Source organism: Chiloscyllium plagiosum, chromosome 25, assembly GCF_004010195.1.
Source record: "Chiloscyllium plagiosum isolate BGI_BamShark_2017 chromosome 25, ASM401019v2, whole genome shotgun sequence".
NCBI classification, from domain to species: domain Eukaryota; kingdom Metazoa; phylum Chordata; class Chondrichthyes; order Orectolobiformes; family Hemiscylliidae; genus Chiloscyllium; species Chiloscyllium plagiosum.
Window position 1 is genome coordinate 51219060 of NC_057734.1, and position 13032 is coordinate 51232091.

Consider the following 13032-nt stretch of genomic DNA (forward strand, 5'->3'; position numbering starts at 1 on the left):
CCCCCCGAAGAGTGCTAGCAAACCTACCTCCCAGGATATTGGTGCCCTTCTGGTTCAGGTGCAACCCGTCCTGTTTGTACAGGTCCCACCTTCCCCAGAATGCAGTCCAATTGTCCAAAAACCTGAAGCCCTCCCTCCTACACCATCCTTGCAGCCACGTCTTCAACTGCGCACTCTCCCTATTCCTTGCCTCACTGTTACGTGGCACCGGCAACAACCCAGAGATGACGACTCTGTCCGTCCTAGCTTTTAGCTTCCAGCCTAACTCCCTGAGCTCCTGAATGACCTCCCCACCCCTCTTCCTACCTATGTCGTTGGTGCCAAAGTGCACCACGACTTCTGGCTGCACACCCTCCCCCTTAAGGATTCTGAAGACACGGTCCGAGACATCTCGGACCCTAGCACCCAGGAGGCAACAAACCATCGAGTCTCGCAGGAGTACAGTGAAAAGTTTATAATGTTGCCACACGTGACACCATCTTAGGCACATAGGTACAAAAAAAGTAGTAACTGAAATGAGAGTTAAAAAGTGAAGCATTACTTCATAGAATAATAGAAAAATAAAGTGTTTCATAGTTTAAAATAGGAAAAGGAATAAGTTAAAAGTTCAACAGCCTTTGATGAGTCCTCTGCTTATCTATCAGTTCTCAACGCTGCCACCGCAGATACCGTTGCTGCTGCTGAACCTTCATAGTTCCATATTAACAGAAGTAGGAGTTGGCCCATCGAGCCTGTTCCGCCACTCCTTAAGATTATGGCTGATCTATCCATTGTCTCAGCTTCTCCTACCTGCATTATCCCCATAACCCTTAATTCCTCTACCATGCAAAAAATCATCCAACTGTGTCTTGAATATAATTAATGAAGCTGCCTCCACTGCTTCCTTGGACAGAGAATTCCATAGATTCACTACTCTATAGGGAAAGCAATTCCTCTTCATCTCTGTCCTAAATCTACTCCCCTGATGTTGGGCCATGTCCCTTGTCCTAGTCTCACCCACCAGCTGAAACAACGTTCCTGCTTCTACCTTATGTATTCCTTTCATAATTTTATATGTTTCTATATGATCCCCTCTCATTCTTTTAAATTCTAGCGAGTTCAGTCCCAGATGGTGCAACCTCTCCTCATAGGGTGACTCCCTTATCTCTGGAATTAATGTGGTGAACATCCTGTACACTGCCCCCAAAGCCAGTTTATCCTTCCTCAAGTAAGGAGACCAGAACTGCGCACAATACTCCAGGTGCAGCCTCACCAACACCTTGTACAATTGCAGTAGAACCGCCCTGCTCTGAAGTTCAATCCCTCTAACAATGGAAACCAATATTCCATTTGCCTTCCTGATTACTTGTTGCATCTGCAAATCAATTTTTAGCACTCCGAAGTCCCTCTGCACGACAGCATGCTGCAATATTTCACCTTTTAAATAATACTGTGACCTAAGCTTTAACTACAAAGTAGATCACCTCACATTTACCAAAATTGTACTCCATCTGCCAGACCCTTGCCCCCTCACCAGCCAACTCTTCAGTCTCCCCCGGCTTCCCAATCTTTTGGCTTTCCACTAGTCTTCACCAGATTGTATGCTTTTTCCTCTTCCTTTTATGTGTCTCTGATTCCCCTTGTTAGCAGTGGTTGATTAATTCTCCCCTTAGTATGTTATTTCTTCCTTGGGATGAATTTCTGCTGTACCTCCCACATTATCCCCAGGCACTCCTGTCATTGTTACCCCATTATGTTTCCTACTAGACTCCCCTTCCAACACTAGCCAGCTACTCCCTCATGTTTATAGTTACCTTTACTCACTTGGAATATGGTTACATGTAATTCAAGTTTCTTGCTCTCAAACTGCAATGTGAATTTGTTCATTTCATGGTCACTGCCCCCTAGGAGTTTCTTCACCTTAAACTCCCTAATCAAGTCTGCCTCATTACACATCGCCAAATTCAGAATTGCCTCTTCCTTAGTGGACTCTAGCAGAAGCTGATCGGGTATGTAGATGAGGGCAATGCTTTTGATGTAGTCTAGTTGGAATTCAGCCAAGTTTTTGAATAGGTCCCAGTTGGGAAGCTGGTAGCAAGCGTAAGAGCCCATGGCATTCAAGGAAATTTGGCAAATTGAATCCAGAATTGTCAGTAAGTGACAGGAAGCAAAGGTTGATAGTTGAGGGGTGTTTTTTGTTTAAACTAGAAAAGAGGTAGCACGGTGGCTCAGTGCTTAGCACTGCTGCCTCACAGACTTGATTCCACCCTCGGGCGACGGCGTGAAGTTTGCACATTCTCTCAGTGTCTGCATAGGTTTTCTCTGGGTGCTCGGGTTTTCCTCCCCAGCGCAAAGATGAGTAGGTTAGATGGATTGGCAATGCTAAATTGCCTGTAGTGTCAGGGATGTGCAAGCTAGGTGGCTTTGTAGGGTTAAAGGGATAGGGTAAGGAATCTGGGTCTGGGTCGATGTGGACTTGATGGGCCGAACAGCCTGCTTGTACACTATATGTAATTCGAAGCTGATTTCCCCCCCCCTCCCCCAAAATACCCATTTCTTCAACATTCCATATATGTATTTTCTAGCGATCTGCAACAACCTGATTTTCCCAGTCCACCTGCATATTGAAATCCCCTTGATTATTGTAATAGTGCCTTTCTTACATGCCTTTTCTATCTCCTGATTTATTTTCTGCTCCACATTCTGACTGCAGCTAGAGAGTCTATACATAACTCACATTAGGGTCTTTTCTTCGTTAAACAAAGAATGACGGTTGCTGGAAATCAGAAACAATTAGAAATTGCTGGAAACAGTCTGACAGCATCTGTGGAAAGAGCAGCATTCGTGTTATGGGTCCAGTGACCCTTCTCTGAAGAAGATTTTCTGATTTTGTTTCATTTTTTTTCTTTGTTGTTGTTCCTCAATCTACCCTTACAGATTCTACCCCTTCCAACCTTTATATCTTTGTGCTATTGATTTAATTTCATTTCTTACCCACCCCCACTTTCAAACTGCCTGCCCTTGCGTTTGGATGTGTATTTTTGCATGTTTAGTTCCCAGCCTGATCCCCTTGCAGCCATGTCACTGTGATGCCCACAACACACTATCTGCCAATTTCAATCTACGCTACAAGCTTATTTACCTTGCTTTGTATATTGCAAGCATTTAATACAACAGTCTCAATCCTGCATCAACTGCCCCCACCACCTTCTCAAAATAGTTCCCTTATGTGCTGTACCAGAAGTTAGACTCCTGACCCTTTGCATGCTGTGTGTCCTGTTGCTTGTTCTGGAAACTTTAATAACCTCTTCGGAACCCTCCCCCTCTTTTACCTAGTTTAAAGTCCTCATGAGCACCCTATTTAGACTTTCCATCCTGGCCTGTGCTTGGTTCAGGCAGAGCCTATCCCAACAGCACTGTTCCTTTCTGTCCAAATACTGATACCAGTGCCCCACGAAATGGAACCCATTTTCCTGCATCACTCCTTTAGTCACATGTTTATTTCCCTCAGCTACTTATCACATTATCTGAGCTATGTGCAAATTGGCAATAATCCTTAGATTACAACCTTTGTGGTTCTATTTTTTTTTAATATTATTCCTGATAGTCCCCAGTTAGACCTCTTGTCTGTGTTATTGGTGCCAGTAGGTACCCCAATAGCTGGATTCTCCCCTTCCTTCCTGAGAGACTCTAGGCATTCTTCACCTTGGCAGCATTTAAAATGCATCTGGATGGAAACGTGATTAGGAAGGTTTTGAGGTAGGCAACACACATGCAGGTCTCGCGATTCTACATCTGATCCCTTAATTTAGAATCCGCTACCACTGTCACTTTTCTTTGTGCTCCCCTGCTTGAATGGCTTCTTGGACCACAGTGGTCAGTTTAACTATCTTTCCTGCAGATTCTTTTCTATCCATATAAGGATAAGCACCTTATACCTATTGGACAAGGTCAAGAGCTGACACTCCTCCAATTTTGTGCTCAGGATCCCTGCCTCACTTCTTGTCGCATCCTCAAGACCCTGACCAGTGGCCAAAGTTGAAATATTTAAGCTACAGGATGTGATTAACTGGAACCCAGCATCAAGTTAACTCTCCCCCTCCTGGATATGCCACAGTGTCTGAAGCTCTGATTTCAGCTCATCAACGATGCTTAACATTCTTAAAGTCATAGAATCATGTACAACATGCTAACAGACTCTTCAGTCCAACTCATTTGTGCTGACTGGATATTCTAAATTGATTTAGTCCCACTTGCCAGCATATGGCCCATTTTCCTCAAAACTTTCCTATTCACGTTTCCATCCAGATGCCTTTTAAATGTTGCAATTGTACCAGCCTCCACCACTTCCTCTGGCAGCTCATTCAGAAGAAATTAGAATTTTAGAAGTTTTAAATGGTCATTGGATAGACATATGGACGAAAATGGAATAGTGTAGGATAGATGTGCTTCGGATTGGTTTCACAGATCAGCACATCATTGAGGGCCAAAGGACCAGTACTGCACTGTTATGATCTATGCAATGTTCTATCTATCTATGTAATTTAGGACTCATTGATAGTGCACTTTTTCCCCATTCGCACTATTAGTTCAGTTGCCGTGGAATTGGAGCAAAATTTAGGTAGTAGTGTTGCTAGGGTAGATCTCCATCCAACATGACAAAAGTGTCTTAATTGAGGGAGATTTGATTGTCTGAATAAACATCACTTACGGAAAATTTGAGGGCCCCTGCTTTTTCTCTGCAGGGACCTTATTAGCATTCTGCAACTTATTGACTCCCTGGAAGCTATTCCAGAACTTGCAAAAGTGTTCCAGTAGTTAGAGACAGAGCTGTTTTCATTACAAGAGTAATAAAGAAAGAAAATGGCAGTGAACATTTGTTTGGTTCACAGGCTCATTGTACAGATTTTACAAGTATATTCAGTGAAAGTAAACTGCTAGAAATTCACCACATCTGCCAGCGTGGATGGAGTCACAGTTGTTGGAGGCTGAAACAACAGCTATCTTTGTACCAAATTTCTTATGCCCTTCTTTACTATGCATTTTGTTTAATGTTGTATTTGGCAGTGAGCACTTCCTACTTTATCCAACCAACTCCATGAAGCACCACAACGTACAGCAGATTCAAGGTTATTGAATCTTGGGATATTGCAGCTTAGACTACATGTATTCTCTGCATCCTATAACTCGGAGTGAGCAGCATTTCTAGACAGAGTATAGGATATTTGATAGGTTCATCTCTCTAAAACAAGAATCATGAGGACAAACATAGCGCCCCAGTGTTTTTTTGCATTAAATATGGTAAGCTATCATTGTTACTTGGCATCTGAAATGAAAAGAAATGCCAGATTCAAGGTATTTTAATGTATTTATCATATTTCCTCGTAACTTAGCGATAGCTTTCTTTGACTTTATCTGTGAGGTCAATTTTATTTCCATAAATTCTAATAGAAACATGATATTATTTCTATTTCTATTTCTCAATAGAGCGAACCAGATTTGGAAAAGGGCCTGGAGATGCGAAAATGGGTTCTATCTGGAATCCTAGCCAGTGAGGAAATATACTTGAATCATCTAGAGGCACTTTTATTGGTATGTATAAGAGTACCCTATCTCTGTAGGACAAATCTCTTTACATTTCAAAGGATATAGTCCAGTGAAAAATTGAGAAAAGGCCGGGTAAATTGAAGCACTGTACACAGCAGACTATACAAGGCCAATTCGAAAGCACGTTCTGGGCTTTCTGAACATTGCACTGGCTCTACTAATTCCATTTACCCAGTTGGAGGGATGTTGCATAGTAAAATAATTGACACATAATCATACACATTCAACCCTGAACAGAAACTATGGAAGTGGCAAAAATGCACTAGATGTGATTTCTCCCTGGATTACTGCCCTGTCATTGAAGGTCCTGCCTTCTCAACCTTACTGCTTGACTGAGGTGTGGTGACCCTTACGTTAAACTCCACACGAGTTGTTTGTCTTTAATGAGAGAGCAGCCCTATGGTCCTCTGGGACTATGGCGACTTTACTTACTGCCCATAGAACAAACAGCATAGAACTAAAACCATCTTCACTTGCAGGATTCATATCCTTCTATTCCCTCCATGTATTCGTTCAAGTTCTTCTAAAATGCTGCTATTTGTCTGCTTCCACCACCACCTCTAGCTGTGTGCTCCAGACAGTCACCACCCTTAGTGTGAAAAACATGCCTCACATCTCTTTTAAACCCCCCCTGCCAAACCTTGAACCTGTGTCCCCTAGTAATTGACCCCTCCACCCTGGGGAAAAAAACATTATACTTTCCACTCTATCCATCCCATTCACAATCTTAAACATTTCTATCAGGTCACCCCCTCAACGTCCTGCATTTCGGTGAATAAAAGCCCAGTTGATCCAACCTTTCTTCATAGCTAAAATTCCCTATACCAGGCAACATTTTCTGTACCCTCCCCAAAGCATTCATATCCCTCTGGTAGTGTGGTAACCAGAACTGTACACAATATTCCAAGTGTGCTCTAACTAAAGTTCTATAAAGCTGCAGCATAATTTGTCCATCTTTATCCTCAATGCCCCTTCCAATGAAGGCAAGCATGCTATATAGGTCTTTTTTACTACCATATCTATCTGTGCTGGCACCTGCACTGAACTGTGGAGAGCTGCACACCCAGATCTGTCTGCATAGCAATACTCCTAAAGGTTCTGCCATTCACTGTATAATTTAGGCCTGTATTTGACCTTCCAAAAAGCATCACCTCTCATTTGTCTGGATGAAATTCCATCTGTCCTTTTTCTGCCCATGCCTGTAACTGATCCATATCCTCTGACAATTCTCTTCACGATCTGCAACTCCTCTAATCTTTGTGTCATCCGCAAACTTATTAATTAGACAGGCTATGTTTTCCTCCAAATCATTTATGTAGACCATGGTCCCAGCACATTCCTATGGAGCATCATAGTCACATCTTGCCATTCTGAAAAGTATTCTTTCAACACTACTCTCTATCTCCTACAACTAAGACAGATCTGTATCTATCGTGCCAGTACATGCCTTATACCATGTGACTTTACCTTTTGTACCAGCCTGCCGTGAGGGACCTTGTCAAAGGCTTTACTGAAGTCCACTTAGACAACATCAACTGCTTTTCCCTTATCAATCATCTTCATCGTCATTTCAAAAAACCTGATCAAGTTAGTGAGGGATAATATCCCTTGCACAAAACCATGCTGTCTATCGCTAATAAGGCCATTTGCTTCTAAATGCGTATAGATCTTGTCCCTGAGAATCTTTTCTAACAATTTCTCTACCACTGACATGAGGCCCACAGGCCTGTCATTTTCTGGGTTATCCCTACTCCTCTTCTTAAACAATGGGACAACATCGGCTATTCTTCACACCTCCTGGACCTCAAAGAGGATACAGAGATGTTTATCAATTCTCCAGCAATTTATCCTCTTGCTTCCCTCAATCTTTTGGGATAGATCCCATCAGGACCTGGGGATTTATCTACCTTAATACTTTTGAGGATGCACAACACCTCTTCCTTTTTAATAACAACTTGGCTTAGAAATTCGACATTCCCTTCCCTGAAATCATCCTCTACCAATTCCTTCTTGGTGAATACTGACACAAAGTATTTGTTTAGGACCTCACCTGCATCTTCTGGGTCCACAGATTCCCTCCTTTGTCCTTGAGTGGGTCCACCCTTTCCTTGCTACCCTCTTACTTTTTATATACGTATAAAAATGTTTGGGATTCTCTTCAATACTATTCGCTAATTACTTTTCATGACCCCTTTTAGCCATTCTAATTTCTTGTTTAAGTTCTTTACTACTTTCCTTATGTACTTCAAGGGCTTCGTCAGTTTCCATCCTCCTACACCTTGCTTATGCTTCCTTTTTCTTTTTGACCAAGGTCATAACATCCCTTGGTTATCCAAGGTTGACATAACTTGCCATACCTATCCTTCATTCTCACAAGAATATGGCTGCTCCTGAACTCTTATGATCAGCTGTTTGAAATATTCCCGCATGTTTGATGTAGATTTACCCTCAAACAGCTGCCTCCAATCAAAGTTCTCCAGTTCCTGCCTAATATTGTTGTAGTACTCCTTTCCTTATTTTATTGCTTTCACCTGAGGACTGCTGTTATCCCTATCCATGAGTATCTTAAAACTCTTGGTATTATGGTCACTTCTCCCAAAACGCTCTCCGACTGAAACTTCACTGACCTGGATGGGCTCATTTCCTAAAACAGGAACCCTTCTGAATGGTCCTTACAAATTCTGCCCCATCCAAGCCCCTAGCACGAAGTGAGTCCCAGTCAGTATAGAGTGATAATTAAGGGAATTTTTAAATTTAGAACTTAAAAAGTGGTGATATGGTGGCTCAGTGGTTAGCACTGCTGCCTCACAGTACCAGGGACCCAGGTTTGATTCCAGCCTCTGTCTGTGTGGAGTTTCCATATTCTCCGCGTGGCTTTCCTCCAGGTGCTCCGGTTTCCCCCCTCAGTGCAAAGATGAGTAGGTTGGGTGGATTGGCCATGGTAAATTGCCTGTATTATCCAAGGATGTGAAAGCTAGGTAGATTTGCCATGGGAAATGCACATTACAGGGATAGGAGAGGAGGAGTGGCTCTGGATAGGTGCTCTTCAGAGGGTCAGTGTAGACTTGATGGGCGAAATTCCCTGCTTCCACACTATAGTGATTCTATGGTTCTAAGGCTGTGTCCTGTGGGGTTATGCACAGGTCAGTGTTGAAGTCCTTGCTCTTTTTTGGTTTATGTAAATGATTCAGACTCTAATGTAGGAAGGTTGATTGATAAGTTCACAGATGATACAAAAATTGGTGTGTTAAATGGGGGTTGTCTTAGCCTGCAAGGGTCTACAGTTCATAGGGTGAAAGAAAAACTTGGACAGAGTAAGGCATACAGGTTACACTGCACAGAATGTGCTCTTGGCAAGATCAACATTAACAAGATCAGCATTATTTGAAGTTAGAGAGTCCATTCAAGTGTCTAATAATGGCAGGGAAGAAACTGTTCTTGAACCTGCTGGTCCACGTGTTCAAGCCTCTGTATCTTCTGACTGATGGAAGAGGTCATAGGAGAGCATTACCAGGTGGGATTGGGTTTTTAATGATGTTGGTAGCCTTTCTGTGGCAACGAGACATGTAAGTGGAGTCCAGAGATGGGAGGTTGGCTTCTGTGATGGCCTGAGCTATGCACACAACCTTCTGTAGTTTCTTACGGTCCTGGGCAGAGCAGTTGCTATACAAGGCCGTTATGCACCAGGACAGTATACTTTCTGTGGTGCATTTGTAAAAGTTGGTGAGGGTCCTTACGAACGTGCCAAATTCCTGAGCTGCCTGAGGAAGAAGAGGCATTGAAATACAGAATTTAAGAGCAGGGAAGTTTTGGTGGAAAAGAATAAAATATTCGTTATGCCATAATCTTATAATATTAATGCAGTTCTGGAATTCACATTGTAGGAGGGATGTGATAGCACTGGACAGGGTTCATTGAAGATTTACCAGGATATTGCCTGGGTTGGAGAATTTTATGAAGAGAGATTGGACAACCAGTTTTGTTTTCCTGTGAGCAAAGGAGATTGAGAGGGGATGTGATGAAAATTTACAGAAGTATGAGAGGCACTGACAGGAAGAAACGTTTTCCTTTGATGGAAGGATTGTTGACCAGGGTCAGAGATTTAAGATAAGGGGCAGAAGGTTTTGGGGAACTGTGAGGAAAAGCTTTTTAACCCAGAGGATGGTGAGAATCTGGAGCTCACTGCCCATATGGGTGGTCGATGCAGATGCACAAACACATTTAACAAGTATTTAGGTGATCACTTGAGATGCCAAGGCATACAAGGCCAAGTACTGTAAAAGGGCATTAGATTAGGTAAGTGGTTGCTTCTGATTGGTGTGGATGCAATGGGCCGAAAGGCCTTTTTCTGCGCTGTGGCTATCTATGGCTCTAAGATATCCAAAGCTGTTGAAATTGAATAGAAAAATATTGAAGGTCCTGTAACAGGCATTATTTTTAATGGATTGTGAGGCTGAACCCAGTGAGAGGAAAATAATCATGAAGTGATGACATAGATCAGGGAGTCAGGTAGGTGAGTATACCATAAAGCTTCTAATTTAATGTGCAAGGTATGGGAAAATGGTAGGTTTGGCAGTGGGTAATGATGCTCATTTAATGAGCTGGTGCAGGCATGATGTACCTTCTGTGCCTGAACTCTTCAGTGATTTTGTAATCTAAACAAAACAACTATTAAATCTGAAGTTGCCTATTTAAGATGGATGAAGAGAAATGTTTTCTTTCAGGTGGTGCTAGTTTTTGGAGCACTGTTTCTTGAAAGGTGGTCAAGGCAGACCCTGTGAATATTTTTAAAACTGAAGTAATTAGATTCTTGGTAAGGAAGGGGTGGAAAGTTTATTAGGGGAAGGTGGGAATCTGGAATTATCAGATCAGCCATGATCTTATTGAATGGTGGAGTGACTGAAGGAACCAAGTGGCCACCTTGTATGCCTAATTTGTATGTTTTGACCCAACATAGAAGACAATTCCATCTTTCAGCCTCAAATAAAATATTTTTGTATTTCTCAGTGAATAAGATGACCCACATTTTAGGCAAGTCTTTTTAAGGATGCAGGGACCAATTTTAATGTTGAAATCCACAGTATGTCGTGTACTAGGTTAACCATTTGGTATAAAAACTAAAGCAAATTCAATCATTTTTTATAGTGCGGAGTTAATTAAATCTAGCTGATGTTAAAAGTAAAATAACAAAGTACAGTCGCACTAAAGGGTTCTGAATATTGCAGAAAGTAAAATCTGAGCTATATTGATGAGGATAACAATAAAAATATTTTGGTTACTTTCCTACGAAATAAAGGGACTTCATCACAGGAGTAGTAGTTGTTTTCTAATATCTTCTCTATTATTCATTGAAATTGGCACAACATCCACGATCATTCAGTCACTTCACTACCAATACTCAGTAGCAACACTGTATACTGTCTAAAGATGCATTGCAGTTGTCATACGTACTTAGGTACAGTGAAAAGTTTCATTTTGTGTGCACTGCTGGCTGATCAGACCATACAAAGTGCCGAGGGTAATAGAACAAAGCTAAGAATACAACATTATAGCTGCAGAATCATAGTCATAGAGATACTTAGCACATCCTTCAGTCCAACTTGTCCATGCTGACCAGTTATCCTAAATTAATCTAGTCCCATTTGTCAGTGTTTGGCCCATATCTGTCTAAACCCTTCCTCTTCATGTAACCATCCAGATGTATTTTTAATGCTGTAATTGTACCAGCCTCCACCAGTTCCTCTGGCAGCTCATTCCATACACACTCCGCCCACTGCGTGAAAAAAATGCCCCTGAGATCCCTTTTAAGTCTTTCCCCTTTCACCTTAAACCTACCCAGGGGAAAAAGACCATGGCTATTCACACTGTCCATGCCCCTCATGATTTCCTGAACCCTTTCAAGTTTAACAGAATCTTACCTATAACAAGGAGATCAGAATTGAACGCAGCATTTCAAAAGTGACCTTTAACTAATGTCCTGCACAGCTGCAACATGACCTCCCAACTCCAAAACTTAGTGCACTGACAAATAAAGGCAAGCGTATCAAATGCCTTCTTCACTACCCTGTCGATCTGCGACTCCACTTTCAAGAACTGTGAACCTATACTCCAAGGTCCTTTTTGTTTGGCAAAATTTGTCAGGACCTTACCATTAAGTGTATAAGTCCTGTCCTGATTTGCCCTCCCAAAAAGTGCCACTTCACATTTATCTAAATGAAACTCCATCTGCCCATCTAATCAAGGTCCTGTTGTACTCTGAGGTAACCTTCGCTGTTCACTACACTGCCAATTTTGGTGTTACCTGCAAATTTACTAATCATACCCTCTATATTCACATTCAAATTATTTATATAAATGACAAAAAGCAGTGGATCTAGCACTGATCTCTGCAGCACACCACTGGTCACAGGCCTCCAGTCCAAATAGCCCTTCAGCAGCACCCTTTGCCTCCTACCTTTGATTCGGTTCTGTATCCAAATAACTAGTTCTTTCTGTATGCCTTGTGATCTAACCTTGTTAACCAGTGTACCATGTGGAATCTTGTAGAACACCTTACTGAAGTCCACTACTCTGCCTTTATCAATCCTCTTCATCACTTCTTCAAAAAAGCTCAAGTTAAAGAGATACAATTTCCCATGCACAGAGTCATGTTGACTATCCCTAATCAGACCTTGCCTTTCCAAGTACATGTAAATCCTTCCCTCAGAATCCCCTCCAGCAAGTTACCCACCACTGATGTCAGTCTCACCGGTCTATAGTTCTCTGTCTTTTCCTTACCACTTCTCTAAAATAATGGCATCACGTTAGTCGACCTCCACTCTTCCGTCACCTTAACCATGGCTACCAGTGGACGAGGTACAAGGAGGGTGAGATCAGCATTACGTTTAAAATTTGAAAGGTTCATTCAGAAGTCTAATAACAGTGAGGAAGAAGCTGTTTTGAATCTCTTTGTTTTTTTTTTAACCCCCACACTGCTGCCTAACTGCGGTAGTGCTTATTTTTTTCCCTAGCACCCATGGTGTGTGTGTGCAGGTGTGAGACACAGTGAGAGACACAAAGTGCACGAATCTTTATTCAATTTCCACCACCAGGAAGATAGGAAAACACTCAGGTGGCTAGTGACAAGCAGTGCCCTTCACATCAAAGGGCAGTGCTGTGTGATCAAACAGTGAAGGGGAGGGCAGGGAGTAAATCAAAATAGAGTTGGAGGTGGAAATAGTGCACTCCACTCCCTGCGGCGCCCACCTCTTCCTGAACAACTCCAGGTGGACACTGCGTGCTCCTTCTCCAAGGACACCCGGGCTCTAACGTAACCGCGGAAGAGGGGCAGGCAGTCGGCCCTAATGACCCCCTCCACGGCCCGCTGCTTGGACCTGTTTATGGCCAGTTTGGCCAGGCCCAGGAACAGACCCACGAGGAGGTCTTCAGACCTGCCCTCCCTCCTCC

The 13032-nt window shown here is 42.5% G+C and overlaps 1 protein-coding gene across 3 annotated transcripts in view; it reads left to right on the top strand.

Moving 5' to 3' along the window:
- Window positions 1-13032, top strand: part of LOC122562879 (breakpoint cluster region protein-like) — a 477748-nt gene that overhangs the window by 155047 nt on the left and 309669 nt on the right. For all 3 annotated transcript variants that reach the window (XM_043716190.1, XM_043716188.1, XM_043716189.1), the window contains exon 3: window positions 5467-5571. In XM_043716190.1, the coding sequence (XP_043572125.1) occupies window positions 5467-5571 (105 nt within the window). The remainder of the gene's footprint in view (window positions 1-5466; window positions 5572-13032) is intronic.